Source organism: Bos taurus, chromosome 25 (assembly GCF_002263795.3).
Source record: "Bos taurus isolate L1 Dominette 01449 registration number 42190680 breed Hereford chromosome 25, ARS-UCD2.0, whole genome shotgun sequence".
NCBI classification, from domain to species: Eukaryota; Metazoa; Chordata; class Mammalia; order Artiodactyla; family Bovidae; genus Bos; species Bos taurus.
In genome coordinates this window covers 26,001,708-26,028,899 of record NC_037352.1, presented here as the reverse complement: position 1 = coordinate 26,028,899, position 27,192 = coordinate 26,001,708, and the positions used below count along the sequence as shown (strand labels likewise).

Here is a 27,192-nt window from a genome sequence, read left to right as displayed (position 1 = left end):
GCCTTCTCGCCGCGTTTCCGCTGCTTTGGTTAAGCAGTGTGACTTGGGAGCTCAGCTGGTACGTATTTTATGGGCCTCGTGCTTCGGGAAGGGGGAGCCGGGTTAGCGTATGTGCGGGGACGGTAAGGGTGGGGGTCTGGAGATGGCGGCCCCCGTCCCCTTCTCGGAGCCCCTGACTTTTGGTCTCTTTCACAGGTCTGGCCGCAGCCGCTCAGCGCCGTCGCCATGTCGCGGTTTTTTACCACGGGTTCGGACAGCGAGTCTGAGTCGTCCCTGTCCGGGGAGGAGCTCGTCACCAAACCTGTCGGGGGTAACTACGGCAAGCAGTGAGTGAGGGCCTAGGCCATGGGGACCATTCGGGGTGGGGGGCCGGAGGTTCAGCAGCCTGGAAGGCCTCGTATACGCCAGAGGAAAGGGGAATGGAAGTGGGGGCGGTGAGAGCGGGTTCTGAGGATGTTGAGAGTTTAAGGGACTGAAGCACTGTTGCGGGGGGAAGATCATAAAGCTTAGGGTGCTGTGAATTGTGGGAATCCTCCCACCAGGCAAAGGACAGAGTTACGAGGTTTCCCACTGGCTAAACCTGTTGAATCAGTAAGAAACCCCAAATACTTGCTTGATGTTTGGGAGTTCCTTGATGTGACTCTGAGGTTCTTAAACGTCTGTTAGTATTTTCCTGTTTTGTTTAGCTGCTAAGTCCTGTCGGGACTCTTTGCCACCCCATGGACTGTAGCCCACTGGCCTCCTCTTGTCCATGGGATTCTCCAGGCAAGAATACTGGAGTGGGTTGCCATTTCCTTCTCCAGGGATCTTCCCACTCCAGGGATGGAACCCGCATCTCCTGCATTAGCTGGCAGATTCTTTACCTCTGAGCCACCAGAGAATCCCCCTTCCTGTTGTTTACCTCCATTTAAATACTCTTCTCCCATCTCTGCAAATTGAAATTTTTTTCTCCCTTCGAAACATTGAAATGTTGTTCCTCAAAATTCCATCATCCATGCCACCTTCGTTATTTTTGTCATATACCTGTGCTTGCTGGGAGGGATTGGGGGCAAGAGGAAAAGGGGACGACAGAGGATGAGATGGCTGGATGACATCATTGACTCGATCGACGTGAGTCTGAGTGAACTCCGGGAGTTGGTGATGGACAGGGAGGCCTGGCGTCCTGCAATTCATGGGGTTGCAAAGAGTCGGACACGACTGAGCAACTGAACTGAAGAATATATATACATTTCCACTTCAGAGTCTTGTTTCAGCATAAAACTCATTTTTAAAGATGAAGAAAAAGAATCTATATATATCCATATGGATATAGTTCCGTATCTGTGTCACAAGTGGAAAATCACATTACTTGTTATAAAATAGGAAATAATTGGAAAAATTAATAGAATGGAAAGAAAAGAGATATTGTTACCAGCTGAATTCTGTCTGTGGTGTGGTTTTTAATTATTGAAGGAAAATAACTAGAAATGGAGGTGTCAAAGCCATTGAGGCTCTTTCCTTGTCCTCTCCCACTGTGGGAAATGTTGCTTTCCAGGACCTAGTTCAGGTACCACCTTTTCCATTCATTCTAGGTAAGGTACCTTTTCTTTTGACTTTTTGTAATTCTTAGTGACCTGTGTCTTTACATAATTTTTTTGACACAATAAATAAGCACCTTCATTTGTTTATGTTTGAGGATGGAGACAGTCATTCTCATCCTTGTATGAATTACAACATTTGACAAACACCCTCACTTGAAGTAAGCTAAGAAGATTGAGTTCTATATGATAAGGCCATGAAGAGGAAGAGTGAAACAGGATGGGTGTGGTAGGAGTGGGCCTAAGTTATTCACTTCCACCTGCCCTGTTGGAAGAGGAAAAGAGAGAGCATTTGGAAAGAGTGGAGTTAGGAACAGAAGTTAATAGTTTCTGTTCATTTCAAATAGGCCATTGTTGCTGAGTGAGGATGAAGAAGACACCAAGAGAGTTGTCCGAAGCGCCAAGGATAAAAGGTGAGGCCGTGGGGAGGCTGGGTGATGGGGAGTCTCTGGGGCAGTGTTGGGTTTTCTGGTTGGTGACGGTGGGCGTGTCCAATGTGGTATTGGGCTCTCAAACCAGGTTTGAGGAACTGACCAACCTTATCCGGACCATCCGTAATGCCATGAAGATTCGGGATGTCACCAAGTGCCTGGAAGAGTTTGAGCTCCTGGGAAAAGCATATGGGAAGGCTAAGAGCATTGTGGACAAGGAAGGTGTCCCCCGGTTCTATATCCGGATCCTAGCTGACCTGGAGGACTATCTTAATGAGGTGTGATTCCTGTGATTACTGGGGGATCCAGAAGGGGACTGTGGACCTGGAGCTTTGTCCTAACCCATATCCAGAGACATGTCTCTTCTCGAGTTGTTTGCCAAATACTCAGTGTTTCCCAAAACGTAAGAAATAGGGGGGTTGAAGCAAGGAGAGGGACTTCTTTAGGCTAAGAGTTTTAATCATACTTATTCTTGTATTACTCTTTTACTTGTGGTTTTGTACTTTTCATAGCGATACATACATAAAGGGTCATTAAGCAACATAAGTTAATATGTGCAGTTATTAAGTAGTAGATATGAATGTAGATACCAAGACTCAACAGTGTGAAGCCTGAAGTTGAGAGAAGACTAATCTCAGATCTCCATTCTCTTTTTCTTCCCTGTTCTTTCCTTCAGCTATGGGAAGATAAAGAAGGGAAGAAGAAGATGAACAAGAATAATGCCAAGGCCCTGAGCACTCTGCGCCAGAAGATCCGAAAATACAACCGAGATTTTGAGTCCCATATTACAAATTACAAGCAGGTAGGGGTGCTAGAGGGAGACTTTTTAAACTGTGGGGACAGTGACCCCCATGACTGAGACAAAAAAGCATTTGCACATCTGAAGTGTGTGGCTGGGGAAGGAATCATGATGACAGCTCTGTGGGGTGGGGAGGGTGGGATGGAGTAGTGGCTGGCAGGCATCCTTAATTTTCTCATTTCCTTCTGTCAAGAACCCTGAGCAGTCTGCAGATGAAGATGCTGAGAAGAACGAGGAGGATTCAGAAGGTGAGTGAGAAAACCCTTAATTGCAATTGGTTAGGAGGTCAAACGGAGAAGGCAATGGCAACCCGCTCCAGTACTCTTGCCTGGAAAATCCCATGGATGGAGGAACCTAGTAGGCTGCAGTCCATGGGGTCTCTGAGAGTTGGACATGACTGAGCGACTTCACTTTCACTTTTCACTTTCATGCATTGGAGAAGGAAATGGCAACCCACTCCAGTATTCTTGCCTGGAGAATCCCAGGGACGGGGGAGCCTGGTGGGCTGCCGTCTATGGGGTTGCACAGAGTCGGACACAACTGAAGCGACTTAGCAGCAGCAGCAGAAGGTCAAAAGACTTTCCTGGTGGCTGAGCAGTGAAGAATCTATCTGCAGTGCAGGAGATGCAGGTTCAATCCCTAGGTGGGAAGATCTGCTGGAGAAGGAAATGGCGACCAACTCTAGTCTTCTTGCCTGGGAAATCCCATGGACAGAGGCACCTGCCTGGCTGCAGTCCATGGGGTCTCCAAAAATAATGCGATTGAGCACAAAGCACAAGGAGAGCTAAAATTTGGGGTTTCCTTGGCTTGTTGTATTGGTTGCCATTCACCTCTTCCCCCTTCTGTTTTTTTCCTCTCTCCCCTTCCCTACCAGGCTCTTCAGATGAGGATGAGGATGATGATGGAGTCACTGCTGCAGCTTTTTTAAAGAAGAAATCAGAAGCCCCTTCTGGAGACAGTCGAAAGTTCCTCAAAAAGGAGGTTAGAGCCAGGGTTACACTGAGGGGTGGTTTGCTTGCTCTGGACCATGCTTGGGTCTCTGGGGAGAAGAATAGACTCTCAGGGGCCTAGAGTTGGGAAGGGTGGGGATTAGCCGAGTATGGTCTCAGGACAGGTTTCCTTTTCGATTAGAGCACAGAGTGACTTGGAATCAGGAGTACTAGATTCTGGTCCCACCTCTGCCTCTGGGGAGCTTTGTGTTCCTGGAGCAAGTCACCACTTCTCTCTGGGTCTTGGTGGACCAATCCAGCTCTTAATGTCCTGATTCAACCACTCATTCTGCTCCGAAGAATCTTTAGAGCACGGGTCAGCAGGGAGAGCAGAGATAGCACCAGTCAGTCTTCCCATTGTCTTTCTTCTGATCTTTTTTTCCTTTAAGGATGAAGATGAGGACTCAGAAGAGTCAGAGGATTCAGAAGCTTGGGATACAAGTTCCACATCTTCTGATTCAGACTCAGAAGAGGAAGAAGGGAAACAGACTGTGCTGGCTTCAAGATTCCTTAAAAAGTAAGAAAAGTAGTGGTACCGCAGGCTACAGGGAAAGGGCAGGAAGCCTTTAAAGTCATCTTGAAAGTTGTTGCTCCTTCTCTGGAGTCCCACTTATTTATTTTCCCTTTCAGTTTTAGTTTTTATTTATTTTTACAGTAAAACATGTTTTATTGAAGTATAGTTGCTGTATAGTATATAAGTTACAGATGTACAATACAATGATACGTAATTTTTTTTTTTAAAACTTTATTTTTGCCTGCACTGGGTCTTGGTTGCTCGTTTGCTTTCTCTAGTTGTGGCGAGCAGGGTCCACCCTCTAGTTGCAGCGTGTGGGCTTTGATTGCGATGGCTTCTCTTGTTGCAGAGCATGGGCTCTAGGCACGTGCTGGCTCAGCAGTTGTGGTGCACAGGCTTAGTTGCCCTGCAGCTGGTGGAATCTTCCCAGACCAGGGATTGAATCCATGTCCCCTGCATTGGCAGGTGGATTCTTAACTACTGGACCACGAGGGAAGTCCAGTGATCCATAATTTTTAAAAGTTACACTCCCTTTATAGAGTATAAATATTTGCTCTGTTCCTGATGTTATACAGTATGTCCTTGTGGCTTATTTTGTACCTGGGCAGCAGAGGATGAGATGGTTAGATAGCATCACTGACTCGCTGGAATGTCAACAAACTCCAGGAGATAGTGGAGGACAGGGGAGCTTAGCATGCTACAGTCCTTGGGGTTGCAAAGAGTCGGACGTAGCGACTGAGCCACAAAAACAAAGTAGTTTGCACCTCTTATTCCCCTGCCCCTGTATTGCCTCTCCCCCTGTGAGGTCCTTTTAGGTTGCAGAGGCCAACAGAGGGATCTCAAAGTCAAGTGTATTAGTTGGCTAAGGTTATGAAGCTAATGTGTCTTGCAGATGGATTTGAAGGCTCCAGTGTCCAGATACTTAATGACAGCAATACTCACTGCCTGTGGACTGTTTTATCTTTCTTTGATGCTGATTGTTGTTTACTTGCTAAGTCATATCCAACTCTTTTGCAGCCTTATGGACTGTAGCCTGCCAGGCTTCTCTGTCCATGGGGATTCTCCAGGCAAGAATACTAGAGTGGGTTGCCATTTTCTTTTCCAGGGATCGAACTTGTGTCTCTTGCTTGGCAGGCAGATTCTTTACCTCTGAACTACCAGGGAAGCCCCTTAATAACTGTGTAATATTGGATAAACTATCTTTAACATTTCCAGTCTTCAGTTTTCTTATTTGTAGAATGGGGTGGTACTTGACCCTGCCTTAAGGATGCTTGTAAGAATACAGCAGAGTGGTACACCCCCACAGCCCAGGACTGGGGTTGGTGAGTCCTCAGTGATAGCTGGTTCTCTTGTCCCTCTTCTGAGAACTTAGTACATAGCATGTAGACTGCAGCAAGCCTTCCTGAGTTTTACTAGTACCGTTACAGAGTGGGAGAGGAGTCTGATTGGAATTCTGGTCTTAGCCCATTCTACTTCAGTTGTTGTCAACTCGGGTGAGTCACTTAACCTTCTTCGATCCTTCTCCTTCCTCCTTTGAATTCAGAGTGATAGCTATGCCTGCGTAGTCTGCAGGAGTCAAGTATCAAGCTCAGTGATAACTGGCAGGAATACTGATGCTCTAAGGGTTGCTTTTCTGCTTTCAAAAGTTGGAATTACATTGCTTCAGGTGTTAGTGAGTTCTGTGACATTACAGGAATCTAGACATAGCCATTTTACTGCGAAACATTTTTCATTGTGTGCTCCAGGGAGCAACTGTGGTCAGGTTCAGGGAGTGTGGTATATCTCTTTGTGTTTTTTTAATTCCAAACACTTCTGACACCAATATGTGTCAGTTTTTTTCTCATACCAGTTAGTTCTCCAACTCTCTGGACACCAGATGGGTTTTCAGTACTCAATTCAGTTCTGGCACTAACTCCCCAAAGTTAACACAGACCCGACAAGACTCCTGCCACTTTAGATGCCAGTTGTTAAGTTCCAAGTTTGACTCCTATACTTCTGGCCAACCAGTTCTAAATTCAGAGAGTTCTCACAGCCCCTTCCTCTGGTTCAGTAATTTGCTAGATCAACCCACAGAACTCAGGAAAGCTCTTTACTGTTGTTTTTGTTTGTTCAGTCGCTAAGTCATGTCTGACTCTTTGCAACCCCATGGACTGCAGCTCTCCAGTCTTCCCTGTCCTCTGCTGTCTCCAGAGTTTGCTCAAGTTCATGTCCGTTGAGTCGGTGATGCTATCCAACCGTCTTCATCCTCTGCTGCCCTCTTCTCCTTTTGCCTTCAGTTTTTCCCAGCATCAAGGTCTTTACTTACTGTTACCAGCTTGTTATAAAGGATACAACTCAGAAACCGCCAAATGGAAGCACTCATAGGGCAGGATGTGGGAGAAGCAGCATGGAGCTTTGATGTCCTCCTCTCTGAGCACACCATCCTTCTAGCACCTCCGTGGTTCACCAGCCAGGAATGCCTCCATCCAGACTGTCATGTAGGGATTTTTATGGAGGCATCATTATGTGACCATGATTGCTTAAATGGTTGACCATTAATCATGGGCTTCATTTGCAGTCCCTCTCCTGTTCCCCAGTGGTCAGAAGGTGGGGCTGTAAGTTCCAACCCTCTGTTCATGCCCGGGTCTTTCTGGCAACCAGCCTCCATCCTGAAACCTTTCTTGAAGCCTGCCAAAGCCTCAGAACGAAAGATGATCCTATTGCTTGGGAAGTTCCAAGGGGATTTAGGAGCTCTGTGCCAGGAATCGAGGACAAAGACCAAATACATATTTCTTATACCACAGTATCATATTCCTTTCTCAGAGGATTTACAGCCATGCATCAGTTAAGCAAATTCAATCTGCTTAACTTTGTTTTATTAACCATCTCTTAAGTTCGCTTTACTGTGAAACTCATCTTTTATGCTTGTTGACATCCTGTAGAACTGTCACCCTTATTACTGGTTCATAGCTTTTGTATCTCCTTTATGGGTTTGTCTTTCAGTAGTTGGGTATTGACGTCCCACTGTTCGGGCCAGTGTGTGTCAGTGTCCACTTCACCTGTGTGCTGCACAAAGGCACAGGGTCAAGCTGGACTGAGGAGACAAGTTGGACTCTAAAGTTAAACTTAGGCTATCACAAGAAAAGAAAGCTACAAACCAGTATCTTTCATGAAATTTAAATTTAAAAATCCTCAACGAAAACCAAGAGAGGTTTGACTTTGCAAATTATTTTTCAGAATAATTACTTTAAGATTGTGAAGTGTGAAAGCCTCTCAGTTATGTCCAGCTAACTCGTTGCAACCCCAAGGACTATACAGTCCATGGAATTCTCCAGGCCAGAATACTGGAGTGGGTAGCCTTTCCCTTTTCCAGCGAATCTTCCTGACCCAGGAATCAAACCAGGGTCTTCTGCTTTACAGGCGGATTCTTTACCAACTGAGCTATGGGGAAGCCCTTTTTTTTAAAAAAAGATTAATCCTGTCTTTATTAATTTTTCACTTTAGAGATTACCCTGGATAGATTTTTTTTTCAAATCTATGAAAGTTTACTTTGTACACCTAACCTCACCCAGAGCCCCCCTCCCCCCAAAAAATTTTTTTAAGATTAGATTTATTTAAAATTTAAATGTCAGTGGTCTAGTTAACTATGGAATCCTCAAAGGTCTTATTGACATTAAGAGCTTTTGGTTTTGTGGTGTTAAAGGATAATTCAGATACACTGTTTTATTTGTGTAACGAGGTAGACCAATTTTTAAGATTGGTTTCCAAGCTAGGACAAAAGAGAATTTGTATAAGAAAGAGGAACAAAGAAGGGAAGAACCACAGACAGCTGTGGGAATATTGAATTTTGTTTGCACATTTGTGTGTGTGTAAACTCATTAGCTATCTAAGCCAGCCAGGGTTGATTTCAGTTCTTAATGGATTATCTAGAAACAAGACAGGCTGTCTCCTGTAATGTCTGCCAGCATCCTTTCTCAACATCTCCATTTTAAGCCAATCTATACCAGAATTTCTCAGCTTTCATCTTTTGGTCAAAACAAACACATAAACAGGTTTAATCTCAAGAGCTTCAGTCTCTTTGATGTAATAAGGGTAATAAGGTTGTCTAGCAACATTAAAGCACCTGGATATTAGGTAGTGGGTTTGGGCAGAAAATATGAGGACAGTCACAGATATAATAAACATTTAGGATCTTTCGTCTGTTTAATTTCCTAATCAGGCTAAGTCTGTCTAGGAGAATGTCATTAAGAAGTCAGTTGAGTGAACTTTTAATCAAGTGGCTGTTTTCTTAATTGATTTTTTTCCCAAAATATTTATCCAGGTACAGTAAATTGTTATTTACTGCACATCTTTATTTATTAACCTGACTGACCAGTATTTGAAATCAGTTTTGTTTTGGATTAATTCTTTTTCTTTTTTAAAAATTTTTAGCTGAGACACATGGCTTGGGGGAATCTTAGTTCCCCAGCCAGGGATCAAACCCATGCACTTAACAGTATAGGCTCAGAGTCCTAACCGCTGGATTGTCAGGGAATTCTCTATTTAGGGTTAATTCTTACTTAAGGAATTTTTTAGTTTGGGGCTAAAATTTTAAATTATTTGTTATTTTGGACCATACTGGAGATAAATTATAAATCACATGTTTGTGTTTCTGAATTTGTAGTTGGGATAGAAATTCTTAAGTACAAAGTGAGGAAATCTAGTATGTGTATGTCTAGCAGCTCTAGATAAGAGTTGTGGTAAAGAGGGTGTGGAATGGTCCTTTTCAGTGTAGTTTTGTTGTTCATTCGCTAAGTCATGTTCTGCTTTTTGTGACCCCATGGACTGCAGCACACCAGGCTCCGCATTCTACATTATCTCCCAGCATTTGCTCAAATTCATGTCCATTGAGTTGGTGTTGCTATCTAACCATCTCAATTTCTTAGTTGTGTATTTAGGTAGAGGTGTATCTGGTAATGTCCTAGAAAAGTAGATTGTATGTGTTGAATATATACCTGAGAGCAGAAATATTAGTTTTCTGATCATTTCTAACAAGATTTGAATATACCAAGGTATACTCTGCCATAGGGGAGAGGTCAAGTCAAATTTTAGGTCTTTCAGTTAGAATTGCATAGGGTGAGAGTTCATCATGTTTTTGATATGTGAATCACAGTATCTTCAGGGTTTAGAGTAAAACTTTAGGCCAAGGAAGATTAAATTCTTTTTAAGTATAGACAGCATTGATTTTTAAATAGCATTAGGTCCTGGGCTTCACAGGTGGCCCATTGTGGTAAAGAATCCCCCTGTCGGTGCAGGAGATGTAAGAGACATGGGTTCTCTGGAAGATCCCCTGGAGGAGGGCATGGCAGCCCATCCCAGTATTCTTGCCTGGAGAATGCCATGGACAGAGGAGCCTGGTGGGCTGTGGTCCATAGGGTCACAGAGTTGGACACGACTGAAGTGAGAGCACTCAGGCACACACACAGGTCCTTTGATCTCAGAGCTTTGGGTATTGATGATGCAGACCAGACAGTTTCAGCTTAATGAACATGCTTTACATATTTTCAAAGGACTTTGCCTATGAAATGAATTTTTATTAGAGAATATTGCAATAGTACAGAAGGGAAACCAGTAAGCTTTTATTTAGAGTTAAGGCACAGGGAGTTCCTGGTGGTCATATGGTTGAGATTTAGCACTCTGACTGCCATGGCCCAGGTTCATTGCCTGTTGGGGAACCATGATACCACAAGCAGTGCAGCATGGCAGAAAAAAAAAAACTTACGGCATAATTTTTTTGGCCAAGGTAAAGTTTTAATCCAACTGGAAAATTTATAAACTATTACTAAAATGTAGTCAAATCTTATAAGCATTTAAAATAAAATTTATTTGTAAATGTTTAAATGTATAAAGTTTGAAATAATTTGTCCCTGTCATTTGGCTTATTATGAGTATTAATGTTTAATACCTTATTATAAGTATTTGGTTTAATATAAGTATTAGAATCTGGAGATAGTTTCAGGCATCAGGTGGGTTAAACCCACTTCGAGGTAGCCAGTGTTCTTTCTCTCTTAGGGGCAGCGGTACATTTTGTTGTATTGAGCAGTTTTGTTTTTAAAATTCAGAATTTTTTATTAATCATTCATCATAAGAGAGGAAAGAAGGGTAGGGGGAAAGCAGCCAGTCTGGGAACAGCAAAAATAATCTTGCACTTTTTTTCCCTAAGCACTGATTTTAAACTAATTAGTCGGTTGCCTATAAAAACCTAGTCTGGACAGAGCAGCTAGTACCAGAGAACATGGGTTTTTTGGAAAACCTCCGAGCTCGGTTGTGAAGCAGCATGACAGGCTGTTTCTGTGTCTGTGGCAGCGTAGTTAGCATCTCTGTATTCTTAAACCAGGCCAAACCTTTCCCTTCATGAGTTTCTCAGTGTGATCTGGTAACAGACCTTGGCTAGTAGCCTGACAGATGCAGCTGCTTAGTAGCCCTTACTTTGGCGATGGTTATAGTTAACCGTAGGTCATTCTTGTAGAGTGTAACTTGGACCCAGGTTTAGGTGGAGAAAAAGAAGTTTGTGGGAGGGAAATGCCTCAGGTGGAGAGGGGACTGATCTTTCATCTTCTCCTGTGGCTCTTGGCAGGGCCCCCACCACAGAGGAGGACAAGAAGGCGGCTGAGAAGAAACGGGAGGACAAAGCCAAGAAGAAGCACGACAGGAAGTCCAGGCGCCCGGACGAGGAGGAGGAAGACAATGAGGGTGGCGAGTGGGAGAGAGTCCGAGGTGGCGTGCCCCTCGTTAAGGTGAGGATCTTAGAACTAAAATGAATGGGGAACCAGTCTGAGAGAGCATATGGGTGCTGTCCATGTCAGATTTGCGAGAAAAGTTACGGCAGCCTGCTCATGGTAACGTGTGTTACTTAGGAAAAGCCAAAAATGTTTGCCAAGGGAACTGAGATCACCCATGCTGTTGTCATCAAGAAACTGAATGAGATCCTACAGGCACGAGGCAAGAAAGGAACTGATCGGTAAGATTCGTGGGCCTGGGCTTCGTGATTACAGAGTGAAAGCTCATTTTCTCTTGAGATAATGGAGCTGGAGGTTGGTGGGGAAATAGTGCTCTTTGGGAAGATCTGTGTGTGGCTACAGTAGAAGGACTGAAGTAGTTGGAATACTCCCGGTCCATTGTCTGCTAGTTGCATTCCCTTTGACCTTAATTCAGTCACTTAACCTTTGGGGGCTGTTTCCCCATTTATAAAATGGGAGTAATGCTCACCTTCTTTAGTTGTTCCATGACTGAAGAGGATGGTAGTTTGCATTATTCCTATTTCTGTTTGAAATTTATCAAGGAAAAGCAAGTGTACAGGTGGTGAGGCTGGGGGTGGGTGTTGGAAAAAAGGTTGCCTTGCTTGTCTGAAGAGGACAAGGTGAGGCTTTTTAATGTGTCTCCTCCTCCTCACCCAATTCTCTCCCCCCTACAGTGCAGCCCAGATTGAGCTGCTGCAGCTGCTGGTTCAGATTGCCTCTGAAAACAACCTAGGAGAGGGCGTCATCGTCAAGATCAAGTTCAACATCATCGCCTCTCTTTATGACTACAACCCCAACCTGGCTACGTACATGAAGGTAAGAGTGATACCGAGCATCCCAGGGTGGAGCTGGTGGGTCGTGGGAAGGGGCCTCGTGTCTCAGTACTCAATGGCTGAGGAAGGCCCCTGGATTCCTGGGGAAAGGCACGTGGGAGGCATCTGCTTGTTCCACCTGCGCACCTCAACTGCCTTCTCTTGGCAGCCTGAGATGTGGCAGAAGTGCTTGGACTGCATCAATGAGCTGATGGACATCCTGTTTGCAAACCCTAACATCTTTGTTGGAGAGAACATTCTGGAAGAGAGTGAGAACCTGCATAACGCAGACCAGGTAAAGAGGGGATTCGGCACCTAACTGGAGGTGTGTGTTGTCTGCTTTGGGAAGGCCCGTCGGAGACAGAAGGGTTGAAAGCTAGGACTGGAATGTGGACTAATTTATTTCCTTCTTTGCCTTCTCTTCAGCCACTGCGTGTCCGTGGCTGCATCTTAACTCTGGTGGAACGAATGGATGAAGAATTTACCAAAATAATGCAGAACACTGATCCTCACTCCCAAGGTGAGCCTGAGAAGGCATGGGCATCAGTGGGAGGAAAAGTACAGGGGTTAAAATGAAGGATTGTACTTAAGAGTGTTTGGGAAGCCAGCCCTTCCTTACTCCAGCATTCACACCACAGGGCCTCTGTAAGATGCTGGACCCCACTCCCACAGCTTGTGATTCAATGGGTCTGGATGCGGCATCAGATTTTGCATTGCTAACGTGTTCTAAGTGGTGATGCTGTCTGCAGCTTTGAGAACCACTGGGATATGATCTCTGTCCACTTGACTTGTTTGGCTTGCATGCCTTAGGCTCTAGGATGAAGAAATACAGGACGTTTACACGGTAAAATGTGAGTGTCCACCTATGCCCACCAAGTAAACAGTGTTACTATGGATGAGAAAGCCTGTGGCTTTCATGCTCGTGAAGCTTACATTTCGATGCTAAAGAAAGGCAGTTCTACAGGAAAAAATGAACAAGGGACTTCCCTGGTGGTTCAGTGGCTAAGGCTCTGTACTCTCAATGTAGGAGTTCTGGGTTTAAATTATCAGGGAACTAGATTCCACATGCTGCAACTAAGACCCGGAACAGCCCAATAAATAAATTTTTACAATGAACCAGTTATAGATAGTGTAAAAATTCAGGTCAGGACCTGTAACAGAGGATGACACAGGTGGTGGCCGGCTTGAAATAATGCTTGAAGAAAGCATCTTTAGGTAGGTAGGGCCCATTTGAGGGGAGAGCTGAATGAGGACGAGGAGTTAATCGGGAGGAGTTAGCAGAAGAGAATGCCTGACAGAAGGCTTGGAAAGTGAGCTTAACATGTCCCAGGAGAGTATGGTGTTTTGAGCGCACAATGGGCACACTTTTCTGATGGGTACAGAAAACAGAGAGGTTGTTGGATTGATGAGGGATGAATGGTTGGGGAGGCCTGGGTGCCTGGCTAAGTGGAGGGTGCGTGCTCTCCCTGCCAGAGTACGTGGAGCACCTGAAGGACGAGGCCCAGGTGTGCGCCATCATTGAGCGTGTGCAGCGCTACCTGGAGGAGAAGGGCACCACTGAGGAGGTCTGCCGCATCTACCTGAGGCGCATTCTCCACACCTACTACAAGTTTGATTACAAGGCCCATCAGCGGCAGCTTACGCCCCCTGAGGGCTCCTCAAAGGTGAGTGCTCAGCCGCCATGTCAGAGGGCAGGGGGTGTGTCCACTGGTTCTGCTCATCTGTTGGGACTTGATGACAGATTTCCTTTTCCCTGGGGACTGTCAGGTGGAGCAGAGACGGAAACCCCGAGGGATTAGGATGAGGCAGGGTGGAGTCTCGTCTTTGGTTGCTGAAGCCAGAGCCATTTAGAACCATTATCTTTGCCGTATCTCCTCCTCCAGTCTGAGCAAGATCAGGCCGAAAATGAGGGTGAGGACTCAGCTGTGCTGATGGAGAGACTGTGCAAGTACATCTATGCCAAGGACCGCACAGACCGAATCCGCACGTGTGCCATCCTCTGCCATATCTACCATCACGCCCTGCACTCCCGCTGGTACCAGGCCCGGGACCTCATGCTCATGAGCCACTTGCAAGACAACATTCAGCACGCAGACCCACCAGTCCAGGTAAGATGACAGGGAGGCGCTCTGGCCCTGGGAAGACCAGGCTGGGCCCTGTCCTCTCTCTCTGTTCGGGCGGGGCGGCTCAGTTGGATCAGCCTCTTGTCTGGCTGATGCAGATACAGGGAGACGCTTGGTTCTTCCCGGGTGCCATCGTTCTTTGGTTCTCCTGCACGTGGCTTCCCAGGTGGCCCAGTGGTGAAGAGTCCACATGCCAATGCAGGAGAAAGGGGTTGATCCTGGGTTGGGAAGATCCCATCAAGAAGGAAATGGCAACCCACTCTAGAATTTTTGCCTGGAGAATCCAGTGGACAAAGGAGGCTGGAGGGTTGCAGTCCATGAGATTGCAAAGAGTCAGAAACGACTTAGCAGCTGAACAACTTTGTCAATATTTAGTGTTGTTGGTCTTTTCGGTTTTGGCCATAATAGTAGTTGTCTAATGGCGTCTCGTATCAGTTTGTGTTTCCCTGGTAACTATTGAAATTGACTACTTTTTAAGCTTTGTTGGCCTTTTGTTTTTTACATAAAATGTCTTGTCAACTCCTCCATCCCTTTCTTTTAAAGGATTGTTCATCTTACTGAGTTGTAGGAAATCTTTATATATCCTGTAGATCAGTCTTTTGTCAGATAAATGTTTTCCAGATATTTTTCCAGTCTGTAGTTTTCCTGTTCACTTTTTTAACCATGTGTTTTGAATGTACATAGTCAAAATATCAGTTTTTTCTCTTACAGTTATTATTTTGAAAATTCTGTCTATAGAAACCTTTGCTTACTTGTAATTCATAAAGATATTCTTTTTTAATTTTTGGAAGTTCTTATGGTTTTAGCTTTCACATTTAGATCTATGATTTTTGCAAATGGTGTGAAGTCAGGGTCAGACTGTATTCTTTCCCCATTGTATTGCTTTGGTGCCTTTGAAACCAAAAACCATATGAAAAATTACATGACCTTGTAGGTATATTTTTGAGCTCTTTATTCTATGCCATTTCTTCATCTTTTTGTCTTTCTTTATGCCAGCCCCTACTGTCTTGATTGCTGTTCTTTTAGAGTAAGTCTTTGAAGTCAAGCCATATGACTTCTCTGACTTTGTTCAAGTTTGAACCTTTCAATCTGACGTGTTATCTCTTCATTTAATTTCTACAACTTGTCTGCAGTGTCTTGTGGTTTTCACTGCATAGATACTACACATCCTTTTAAAAATTATTCCTGAGAATTATATGATTTTTGATGCTTTTATAAATGTAATTTTTAGTTTAAATTTTTATTTTGGCTGGCTTGTGGCTTGTGGGATCTCAGTTCCCCAACCAAGGATTAAACCTGGGCCGTGGCAGTGCAAGTACCTAACCACAGGACCACCAGGAAACCCCTCTTAATTTCATTTTTTCATTGTTAACTACAGGTATTTAAAAATACAGTTAATTTTTTCACGTTTGGCCTTGGATCCTGCCATTTTGCTAAATTCACTTTTAGTCTGCTGCTACTAAGTTGCTTCAGTTGTGTCCGACTGTACAACCCCACAGACGGCAGCCCATCAGGCTCCCCCGTCCCTGGGATTCTCCAGGCAAGAGTACTGGAGTGGTTTGCCACTTCCTTCTGCAACGCATGAAAGTGAAGTCGCTCAGTCATGTCTGACTCTTCGAGGTCCCAGGGACTGCAGCCTACCAGGCTCCCTCTGTCCATGGGATTTTCCAGGCAAGAGTAGTGGAGTGGGGTGCCACTGCCTTCTCCCAGTTTTAGTCTAGCAGTCTATATTCAAGGATTCAAGCAACTGCAGATTGAAGGCATTGTGGGGGGAAATCCAGAAAGTTCCAAAAAACCAGAATTTGCCTTAACTGGTAATATTTACAAAGCACTTATAATTCTATTAGTTGTTACAAGTAATCTAGAGATGATTTGAATTATTTCGGAGGATGTACCATGTATATGGATTTCCCAGGTAGCTCAGTAGTAAAGAATCCGCTTGCCAATGCAGGAGACACGGGTTCGATTGCTCGGTCAGGAAGATTCCCTGGAGGAGGAAATGACAACCCACTCCAGTATTCTTGCCTGAAAAAAATCCCATGGACAGAGGAGCCTGGTGGGCTGTAGTCCATAGAGTTGCAAAGAGTCAGACAACTGAGGTCACACACACTGTAAATATACAAATACTCTGTCATTTCATGTAAGAGACTTGAGCATCTGCAGATTTTGGTGTTGGGGGGATCCAGGAACCATCCCCCATGGACACGGAGGGGCAACAGTATTGGGTCTAGTATTTTATAAATTACTTAAGATTTTTTGCTGAATCATGTTATCTGCACATGGGAACAATTTTATTACTGTACCAGTCTTTATGACTTCTTTGTTTTTAATTTCTCTTCTACCATATTACAATGATTCAAATATCTAATACTTAGTGCTGAATAGAAGTGAGAGCAGCCATCTTGCCTTGTTCCCAGTCTTAGCAAGGAAGCAGTGAACATCTCACCATGTAAAATAATGTTAGCTCTAGTAGTTTTGTAGATAGACTTTCTCAGATTGATGAAATTCTCTTCTGGTCCTAGCTGGCTGGGAATGTTTGTCCTTAATAGGTGTTGAGTTTTGTTAAAATGTTTTCCTGTATCTGTTGAAATAGTGCACAGTTATTTTGCCATTATTCTGTTTATATGGTAAATAACCATGATTTAGATTTTTATACCAGTCTTTCTTTCCTGAGATATATCCTACTTGGTCTTGCTGTATTATCTCTTTTATATATTGCTGGATTCTGCTTGCTAGTGTTTTTTAAGGCTCTTTGTATTTTAAGTTCGTGACTGATATTGATGTTTATATTTTTGTTGGTCTTTCCCCCCTGCCAAAATCTGTACTTAAACACTGCCTACAGTAGTCCCTATCTTAATTATTGACAAGTCTATCTTTTCAATTGCCTAAGCCAGAAACCTTGCAGAACCTTCTTGATTCTTGTTTTTCTCTCATATTCCACATCTGATTCCCCAGGCATTTGTGTTGAAAATCCATATCTGATCACTTATATCACTTCCACTCCTGCCCTTTGGTCTAAGCCACTGTTAGCTTCCTGGTCTCTCTGCTTCTGCCCTTACATCTCCTCAGGCTGTTCTTTATACAGCAGGCAGGGTAATCCTATTGATAAAGTCAAATTATATCACTTTATTTGCTCAAAACTTTCCAGTAGTTTATCATCTTAAAAAATCTTTAACATGGCTTACAAGGTCCTGTACTTGCCCAGTTTCTGATCACATCTTTTACCAGCTCTATTCATATGGGACTCCTTGTTCCTTGAATATGTCTGGCACAGTTCTTCCACAAGGCCTTTGCATTTACTTTTCCTTTTTTCTAAAATATTCTTCTTCCCCCAGATACTTGCATGACTTGCTCTTTTTCTATTTGGTCTTTATTTTTAAACATCACCTTCAAAATGAGGCCTTCCCTAGTTATCCTGCATAAAATTGTGAGTTCCCACCACTGCTACCACCACACAAAGTCCCTTCTTAACGCCTCTGCTTTATTTTTCTCCTTAGCATGAATCACCACCTGTGTATTATGGCTATTTTGTCCTCCACACCCCTATTTCTAGAGTGTAAACTCCATGGAAGGGCAGGACTTGGTCTGTTTTGTGTCTGTCCTAGCCCACAGCGTAGTCCTCGATGTCTGTTGTACGTGTGACGATTGCCTTGTGGCCGTCACCTCTGAGTGCATCGCCCTTCGCTCCTAGATCCTGTACAACCGCACCATGGTGCAGCTGGGCATCTGTGCCTTCCGCCAAGGCCTGACCAAGGACGCGCACAACGCCCTGCTGGACATCCAGTCAAGCGGCCGGGCCAAGGAGCTTCTGGGCCAGGGTCTGCTGCTGCGCAGCCTGCAGGAGCGCAACCAGGAGCAGGAGAAGGTGGAGCGGCGCCGGCAGGTGCCCTTCCACCTGCACATAAATCTGGAACTGCTGGAGTGTGTTTACCTGGTGTCAGCCATGCTCCTGGAGATCCCCTACATGGCCGCCCACGAGAGTGACGCCCGCCGACGCATGATCAGCAAGCAGTTCCATCACCAGCTGCGGGTGGGCGAGCGGCAGCCCTTGCTGGGTGAGTGGGGGGCTCTGGCGCAGCAGACTCTGCTCGTTTGTTCCTTCACTACTTGTGATCAGAGGATTGAGACGCTACAGGGAGTAACTTTCCCTCAGAATGGTTTAAACTTTCTGTGACCTGATTCCAACAATATTTTTAAATTACTGTAAACTTACATAGTACTGTCTGACGCTAGATGTTTTATAAATAGTAATTTTTTTCATTAGTAATAATCCTATGATGTAGATACTATTATGACCCCCTTTTTCCTGATTAAGAAACTGAGGCATAAAAGTTAAGTGACTTTACCCAGGGTAAACACAGCTGATATGTGTCTCTCTGACATTTTCTTCTTTCATGCATGTTTTTCAGCTAATGAACTAGATCCAGGGCATTAAGAGTCTAGCATTGGCTCCTTTGCTTACTTCGAAAGATCCAGTCACTCAGTCCAGAGGTTTTTGCGATTTCACTGGGAAAAGAGTTTGAACTGCGTCCTTCCTGTGAGGCTGGTGCATGGAAGGACTTGGTGACTGAGCCAGGCTTCCTGCCCACGCCACGTCCCCTTACGCACTTGCCCTCTGCCGATAAGTGTGTGGTCGTGTTAAGTGCACGTGCACTTGAGGCACCTTTTGTCTGGGCTCTGGAGTGGTGCTTTGTGTTTTTTCTAATTGGAAAATTTCCAGTGAAAATCTGTGTGTCCAGCGTCTCTTAGGGCTTCTTAGTTCATTCCCCGCCTCTCTCTACTACTGCCCGCGTGAAACCAAAAGTAGAGAACAATTGAGATGTTAGACTTTTTTTTAGGTTAGTGAATCTTGTAAGAACCTGATGAAATCTCTGGACCCTTTCCTAGGAAAAGGTACATAAGGGTGCACACAGCAATTTGTCAACGTTTTCAGGGAACTGACCAATCCCCTGAGGCACGTCATGGACTGATTTAGTCTAAATAAATTTATTCTGATACTCAGTGACTTGTACAGTCACACGGCTACTTAACCGAGAGCAGGGAGAGTCTCAGTCTGGCTGTTGGCTCTCCTGGCCCGGGTTCCTCCTTAAACAGTGCTTGTGGGTACAGGACCCTTGTCCCAAGTTTCCCTAGTTCCTGCCTCATTCCCAACCTTTCAGGCCCCCCTGAGTCCATGAGGGAACATGTGGTTGCTGCCTCTAAGGCCATGAAGATGGGCGACTGGAAGACCTGCCACAGTTTTATCATCAATGAGAAGATGAATGGCAAAGTGTGGGACCTTTTCCCGGAGGCCGACAAAGTCAGAACCATGCTGGTTAGGTGAGCCGAGAGTGAGATCCTGGTCGGGGGAAAAGAAAAGACCGGTTGGTCTTCTCTCTGACAGTCTCCCCCTTTGCTTCCTTCTCCCCACAGGAAGATCCAGGAGGAGTCACTGCGGACTTACCTGTTCACCTACAGCAGTGTCTACGACTCCATCAGGTAGGATGGGCCCTGGGGAGACACAGGAGCCCCAGGTTGTGGTCACGGATTCTCATCGCTCCCTGCTCTGGGCCTTCTTTCTCCCCAGCATGGAGACACTGTCCGACATGTTTGAGCTGGACCTGCCCACGGTACACTCCATCATCAGCAAGATGATCATTAACGAGGAGTTGATGGTGAGAGCCAGGGGTGGCGCCAGGGCAGGTGGTGTCATAGAGAGTTCGGCATGGAGGAGACTGATCCGACCCTTGCTCTGCCTCACTCTTATCAGGCCTCCCTAGACCAGCCGACGCAGACCGTGGTGATGCACCGCACGGAGCCCACTGCCCAGCAGAACCTGGCCCTGCAGCTGGCCGAGAAGCTGGGCAGCCTGGTGGAGAACAACGAGCGGGTGTTTGACCACAAGCAGGGTACCTATGGTGGCTACTTCCGAGGTGAGTGCTCCCACCCCCTGTTCGCTCTCAGGATCTTGGCCCCCTTCCCGCCCCTCCGTTGGCTCTCACCACCTCCCCTCCCCATCTCTCTCCTGCAGACCAGAAAGACGGCTACCGGAAAAATGAGGGCTACATGCGCCGAGGTGGCTACCGCCAGCAGCAGTCTCAGACGGCCTACTGAAGGCTTGACTTCTGTCCCCAGTGCCCTAGACAATTCACCCTTTAGGTCCAACCACACTGCATTAAAGGTCTGTCATTAAAGGTCTGTTTAGAGTTACTGCAGTTCCTGGTTGTCTGCATGTTGCCAGAGGTTGGCACGTGTGTTAGATGCATTTATTTGCTAATTATGTTTCTAAGTTTCTATCCCGTGACAGGCACAGGGCTCAGGATTCAGGGTAGACTTGGGCATATTCCCGACTTCATGAGCTTGCTGCTCTTTGACATTTGGCAAAAAATGGTAAAAACATAAGTTATAACAGGGTTTAGTTTGTTTTTTTGAAGGTGGTGGAAGTGTTGAATAGGATGTGATTATGGGCCATAAAGGGGCTTCCCTGGTGGCTCAGTAAAGAATCCGTCTGCAGTGCAGGAGACCTGGGTTCAATCCCTGGGTTGGGAAGATCCCCTGGAGGAGGGCATGGTAACCCAATCCATAATTCTTGCCTGGAGAATCCCCATGGACAGAGGAGCCTGGCAGGCTACAGTTCATAGGATCACAGACAGTCAGACATGACTGAGCAACTGAGCACAGCACAGCACAGTGGGGCATGAACGGCAGGGACGGCATAATGGAGGCAATAGTAATGAACGTTTCAGGTGGATGGGTGGTGGTTCACAAGGCAGGGAAACGGGAGAGTTAGTCTAAATCTGTGTGGGGATAAATGTAATAGGCCTGTTATCAATTTAGTCTTTGTGTTCAGAAATACAAGAGCAGGGATGCAGAGTGGGCTTTATGATGAGGTTGGTTTTATAAATGTTGAGTTTGAGGTGCCTTTGGGACATAAGCAAGGCAGTTGGAGATTAAGTGTTTGCAATGCATATTAATCCGACTATAGGCTAAGGCTGCTGTAACAAAGGGACTCCAAAACAGTGATTCAAAGAAAATAGTTGATAGTCCATTGATAACCCTATTTTACAGTTGGGGAACTGACATTAAGTGATTTGTTGGAGATCACATAACTAGGAAATGAGATAGGTAGATGCACAATAAGGCAACTTGACTCCGTGATCGTAGCTTTTAACCACTGTACTTAGTGGTACTTATATTTCTGGGATGGGCAGCATAGAGGAGGAGAGAGCTAATGACTGAACTCTCAAGATGGGAGTGGTAGGTGAAAGGGAAGCCAGGGAGACGTGTGGCCACAGAGGTAGCAGAACCAAGGAGAAAGGGTAAGAGAAAGGCTGAAGAGTACATCTCTATAGACAAGGCTGCCCTGTGCTAAATTTGGCCAGTTTAGCATCTTTGGGCCAAAGGTAGATCCATTATGTTGCCCATCTCCAAGAGGTATCTTTCCGTTTTCCAGTCTAGAAGTAGTAACCATTGAACAGTGTTGTCAGAGCTTTTTCTGTCTGGAGCTAGATGGTAGATATTTTAAACTCTGTAGGCCCTGTATGTGGAGAAGGCAATGGCACCCCACTCCAGTACTCTTGCCTGGAAAATCCCATGGGTGGAAGAGCCTGGTAGGCTGCAGTCCATGGGGTCTCGAAGAGTCAGACACAACTGAGCGACTTCACTTTCACTTTTCATTTTCATGCATTGGAGAAGGAAATGGCAACCCACTCCAGTGTTCTTGCCTGGAGAAACCCAGCGATGAGAGAGCCTGGTGGGCTGCCATCTATGGGGTTGCACAGAGTTGGACATGACTGAAGCAACTTAGCAGCAGCAGCAGGCCCTATATGATCTGTCACATACACCTTTTTTCTTTTGAGCAACACTTTAAACGTGTAAAATCCATTCTTGGCTAACTGTACAAAAACAGTCCATGGATGAGGTTTGTCCCAATCCCTGTCCTTACAAAGTGATTGGTGCCTCCTGGAATTGTACCACATGGCATTATTGGCAGAGGCCTAGAATACGTTCCACATGGTTTTGCCTCAGCCTTTACCCTGCAGAGGGAGGCAAAACATGGCTGCTACCAATGCATGCCCTTCCGTTTTGGTGAGAAGCTCAAATTTACAAGTTTTTCTTAAAATTTTCTAGAGTTCATCAAATTTCCCAAGATGAGTTACTTGAACAAATCTAGCTGAAACAACAGTCTTATGAAAATAAGGTCAGATTTAAAAGTTTTCAAAACACCAGCAGTATTTTGAACAAACCTAGAGGTTAAAAAACGATTTTTATTAAAAGAAACTTCAGTTAGAAATATCTAAAAATTATATTCAAACAAATCTGGATGAAATAATAATGAAGCAGTTTTTGTGAAAGTTAAGCTGATTCATAAATTTTCCTATTATGAATTTGAGACAGACATTTTTGTGAAAGCAAGCTCCAGTTCACACTGTTCTCTGATGTAACTTTCTAGCATTGGTTTGAGCAAGTTTAGATGGAAAACAATAATGGCTCTTGTGAAATTGTGTATAAAGCACAAACTCATGAGTTCTCTATAGATGCTTCCCAGCTTCTGGTGCTGGTCAAGATTTTTTTTTTTGGCAGGGTGGAAGGGTGGGGCACACCAAAAAAAGTTCAGTGGCATGTGGGATCTTAAGCTCCCCGACCAAGGATTTAACCCGAGTCCCTTGCATTGGAAGCACAGAGTCTTAACCGCTGGACCACCAGGGAAGTCCCTGCTGGTCAAGATTTAAATCCACTACAGCCTGTCTCTAATTGATTATAACCAAAAATTGGCAAAAATACCAAAAGTTAACCTGAGGATTCTGAAAAATAAAAGCAGATTAGGAGGGGGAGTCAAAACTTACATAGTCCCTACAGGGCTGAGTTTGCTGGCATTTTTCCTTTTCATGACTTTCACCTCTGACACATGGCTGCAAAACCCCTAAAAGAACCCAGCTTAGCTTTGACCAGAGGACCAGAAAAAGGGACCCTGTGAGCTGGAGAACATAATAGAAAATCCCACTTCTTTTTTCCTTTCCTCGTCCTTAAGAGCAGGCAAAGTTGCAAGGCTGCAGCAGTTTAGCTCTGACAGCTAAAACTGTTACCTTCTGGGCAGAGGAACCAGGAAAGGGGGACGCTAGACCGAAGAAGGGGAATCACTGTTCTGTTTCTCCTGTTGCGGCCCAAGTATGGCCCCATCGTAGAGCTAGAGCTGTTTTGGTGGCATAGGCAGCTAAAAGGTCTAAGGAACCCTATCTTTCTGACATTAAATTGCCTGCTAAAACAAAAATATTCCTTGGATTTAGACAGAATCTAGAGTCACACAACGTAATCAAAATGTCCAGGAGACCATCCAGAATTAACCATGTAACCAGTTCTCAAGGGAAAAGTCCATTGACAGATGCCAGCTATTAGTACTGCATGAAATGAATATAAACACACTTTAAGTGGATGGAGAGAGAGACATTTTTTAGCAACAAAATACAAGCAAACTAAATCCAACAGCATGTTAGAAGGATTATACACGATCAAAAGGGCTTATTGCAGAAATGCAAGCATGATTCAGCGTAAGAAAATCAGACAATGTACCACATTAATAGGACAAAGAAAAACTCATATGAGCAGTTCAGATGATGCAGAAAAGGCATTTGACAAAGCAATGCCCTTTTGTGATAAAATACTAGAAACCTAGGAATGGAAGGGAATGTCCTTTACCTGACAAAGGGTATTTATGAAGAACTGACAGCCAATATCCTCTGGTTAAAGACTGAAAGTTTTTCCCCCAAGATCAGGAACAAGGACACCTACTATCACCATTGCTATTGAACATTGTACTAGAAGGTTGAGCCAAACCAACTAGACAGGAAAGAGACATCCAAATTGGAAAGGAAAAAGTGAAATATTCACCGATGAGGTGATCCTATATAGAAAAAATTCCAAAGAATCCACAAGAAAACTACTTGATCAAATGAATTCAGCAAAATCACAGAGTACATAGTTAACACAAGTTGTATGTGCATTGAAGGACACTACAGTCCACAGTGAAAAGGCCACCCACAGAAATGGGAATTACCTGCAAATTATATATCTGATGAGATACTGTTTAGAATACATAAAGAACTCTTAAAGAACAACAAAAAGATTTTTAAGTGAGGACTTGAAGATACTTCTCCAAATAAGGTAAACATATGGCCAATAAGCACGTGAAAAGATGCTCAACATTATTATTAAAACTTCAGGGAAACGCAAGTCAAAACCACATCAAGATACACCTTCACACCCATTAGGATGGCTGCCGTCTCACATAAGATGAGTGTTGGTGAGGGTGTGAGGAAATTGGAACTCTTCTATGTCTCTGTAATAGTTGCAATGTAAACTAGGCAACTGCGGAAGACTGGTGGTTCCTCCAAAAGCTAAATGGTTACCGTGTGACCTAGCAGTTGCACTCCCAGTGTATACCCCCAAAGAACTGGAAATACCAAACTTAAGTGGCACCTGCACACCAGTGTTGCTTCAGCATTGTTCACAATAGCTAAAAGATACGGATAAACAAAATGTGTATGGATGAACCTTGAAAATACGCTAAGGGAAAAGCCAGACACAAAGGACAGATAATTCTCTTAGTCCTCTTACATGAGGAATCAAGAATGGACAACTTCATAGGGGCCGAAAATAGAGGTTTAGAGAGGCTGAGGCAGGGGAAACGGAGTTACTGCTAATGGCTAGAGAGTTTCTGTTTGGGTGATGAAAGAAAAAGTTTTGGAAGTAGATCATAGTGATGGTTACATAACATTGTCAATGTATTTAATGCCACTGAATTGTGTACTTAATGATGGTTAAAAAGTACCATCCTGTGTACACCTATTGAAACGACCAAGTTGCAGAACACTGACAACACCAAATGCTGGCAAAGATGTAGAGCAACAGGAAATCGGATTCATTGTTGGCGGGAAAGCAAAATAGCACAGCCACTTTGGAAGATAATTTTGGCAATTATGTACAAAACAAAACATGTTCTTACATACCATCCACCAATCGTGCTCCTTGGTATTTACCAAAGGAGCTGAAAACTTGCCTCTACACAAAAACCGGCCCCTGCGTATTTATAGCAGTTTTATTCATAATTGCCAAAACTTGGAAGCAACCAAAATGTCCTTCAGCAAGTGAATGTATAAATAAACGGTGGTACATCCAGACGAGTTTTTTCCGGCACTAGAAAGAAATCAACTTTCAAGCCATGAGAAGATGTGGAGGAAACGAAATACATTCCTAAGAAGGAAAGTTTTTACATATTGTATGATTCCAACTGTGTGACATTCTGTAAAAGGCACAGTTATGGTAACTAAAAAGATCAGTGGTTTCCAGGGATTGGGGGAGACGGAAGAATGAATAGATGGAGCACAAAGAATTTTTAGGGCAGTGAAACTATTCTGTGTGACACTATAATGATGAATACATGTCATTAAACATTCCTCCAAACCCACAGAACATGTAACATCAAGAATGAACCCTGATGTAAATGATGTGCATTGGGTTATGACGTATCACCGTAGGTTCATCAATTTTAAGAAATGTACAGAGGGTGAGGGGACGCTGATAGGGAGGCTGTACATGAGTGGGAGCAAGCGGTATATTGGAAATTTCTGTACCTTCTGCCCAATTTGGCTGTGAACCTAAAGTTGCTCTTAATGGGAATTCCCTGGTGGCCCGTTGGTTGGAACTCTCCGCTCTACTGCTGAGGGCCCAGGTTCAGTTCCTGGTCTGGGAACGTAGGATCCCACAAGCTGTTCAGCATAGCCATAAAAAGCACAGGAAACCCATAACACCTCATAAAAATACTGTCTTTTTATACGGTAAACTTCATGTTACATATATTTTACCACAATAAAAAATGAATCAAGGGCCTAAATGTAAAACTATAAAATTGTTAGAAGAAAACATTGGTCGGAAATCTTTGTGACCATGAGTTAAGCAAAGAGGTATTAGATATAATACTAAAAGCGTAGTTCAAAGAAGAAAAAAAAGGATAAATTGGACCATCAAAACTGAGAACTGTTCTTCAAAAGTCCTGATAAAGAGAACAAAAAGACAAGATACAGACTGGGTAAAATTTGCAAATCATTTATCTAACAAAGGACTTGTGTCCTGAATATATAAGGAACTCGTAAGAAAATCACCCAATCTAAAAATAAGTGAAAGATTTGAAGAGATACTTCGCCAAAGAAGCTATATCGATGGCCAGTAAGCACATTGGAAGGAGGCTTAACGTCACTGGTTATTACCATGAGATAACCACTATGTACCTATGAGAATGTCCAAAATTACACGGACAGTAATAAGTGTTGCGGAGGATGTGGAGGAGCCGGAGCTCTCATCTCATACACCGTTGATGGAAATGTAAAATGGCATAACCACTCTGGAAAACAGTTGGGCACTTTATCTTGAGAAGAGCCACCATACAGATAGAGATCTCAAGAGGTTTAGAGCTTTGAGGACACCCATTTATAATACTCTCCATGGTTGGTTTGCCTTCCCTGGGCTGGTGAAAACCCGGTGGATAGGAAGGACAGAGAGAGATGAGAGAGCAGGGCCAGAACCTGGCTTTGGTTCCTCTGCCACCGCTTTGGTGTAGTTGTGGTCTGGGCTAGATTTCTTTCAACCTCACTGAGCCTCAGTTTCTCCGTGGCTCTGTCACTGACCCACTAAGATTTAACAAGATATGTGATAGTATCATAAAAAGCTATTTAAGCATGAAATATGCTATGTTATTATGAATATCAGGGAGTTTTCATTACTTGCTTGAGGTCATACAGCTTTTAAATTTAAAAGAAATGAGACTTCTCTAGTGACACAGTGGATAGGAACCCGCCTGCCAATGCAGGGGGCACGGGTTTGATCCCTGGTCCAGGAAGATTCCATGTGCCTGGAAGCAACTAAGCTGGTGTGCCACAACTACTGAGCCCGTGCGCCTAAAGCCCATGCTCAGCAACAAGCCACTGCAGTGAGAAGCTCGAGCTCTGCAACAAAGAGCAGCCCTTGCTCTCAGCAACTAGAGAAAGCTTGTGTGCAGCAACGAACACCCAGCGCAACCAAAAATAAAAATCGATTATTTTTTTTAAAAGCTAGGAATTAATTAAAAATAATAGCATTAAAAAGAAATGCAAAAAAAATATGTAATGCTAGAACTTGAAGGGATTTTCAGGTGTTGTAGTCAGTTCTGACATTTGCC

The 27,192-nt window shown here is 44.2% G+C and overlaps 1 protein-coding gene across 2 annotated transcripts; it reads left to right on the top strand.

Annotated features, from left to right (window-relative positions):
- EIF3CL (eukaryotic translation initiation factor 3, subunit C-like) lies at positions 1 to 20,192 on the top strand. Of its 2 annotated transcripts, none has more exon segments than NM_001034618.2 (21): positions 1 to 58; positions 196 to 326; positions 1,925 to 1,990; positions 2,097 to 2,286; positions 2,685 to 2,810; positions 3,001 to 3,055; positions 3,682 to 3,788; positions 4,186 to 4,313; positions 10,906 to 11,065; positions 11,186 to 11,289; positions 11,743 to 11,884; positions 12,050 to 12,175; positions 12,307 to 12,400; positions 13,354 to 13,544; positions 13,764 to 13,988; positions 17,695 to 18,058; positions 19,163 to 19,322; positions 19,416 to 19,481; positions 19,570 to 19,657; positions 19,753 to 19,915; positions 20,014 to 20,171. In NM_001034618.2, coding segments are annotated over 20 exon segments (2,739 nt in total). In that variant the 5' UTR covers positions 1 to 58; positions 196 to 225; the 3' UTR covers positions 20,097 to 20,171.
- The last annotated feature ends 7,000 nt before the right edge of the window (positions 20,193 to 27,192 follow it).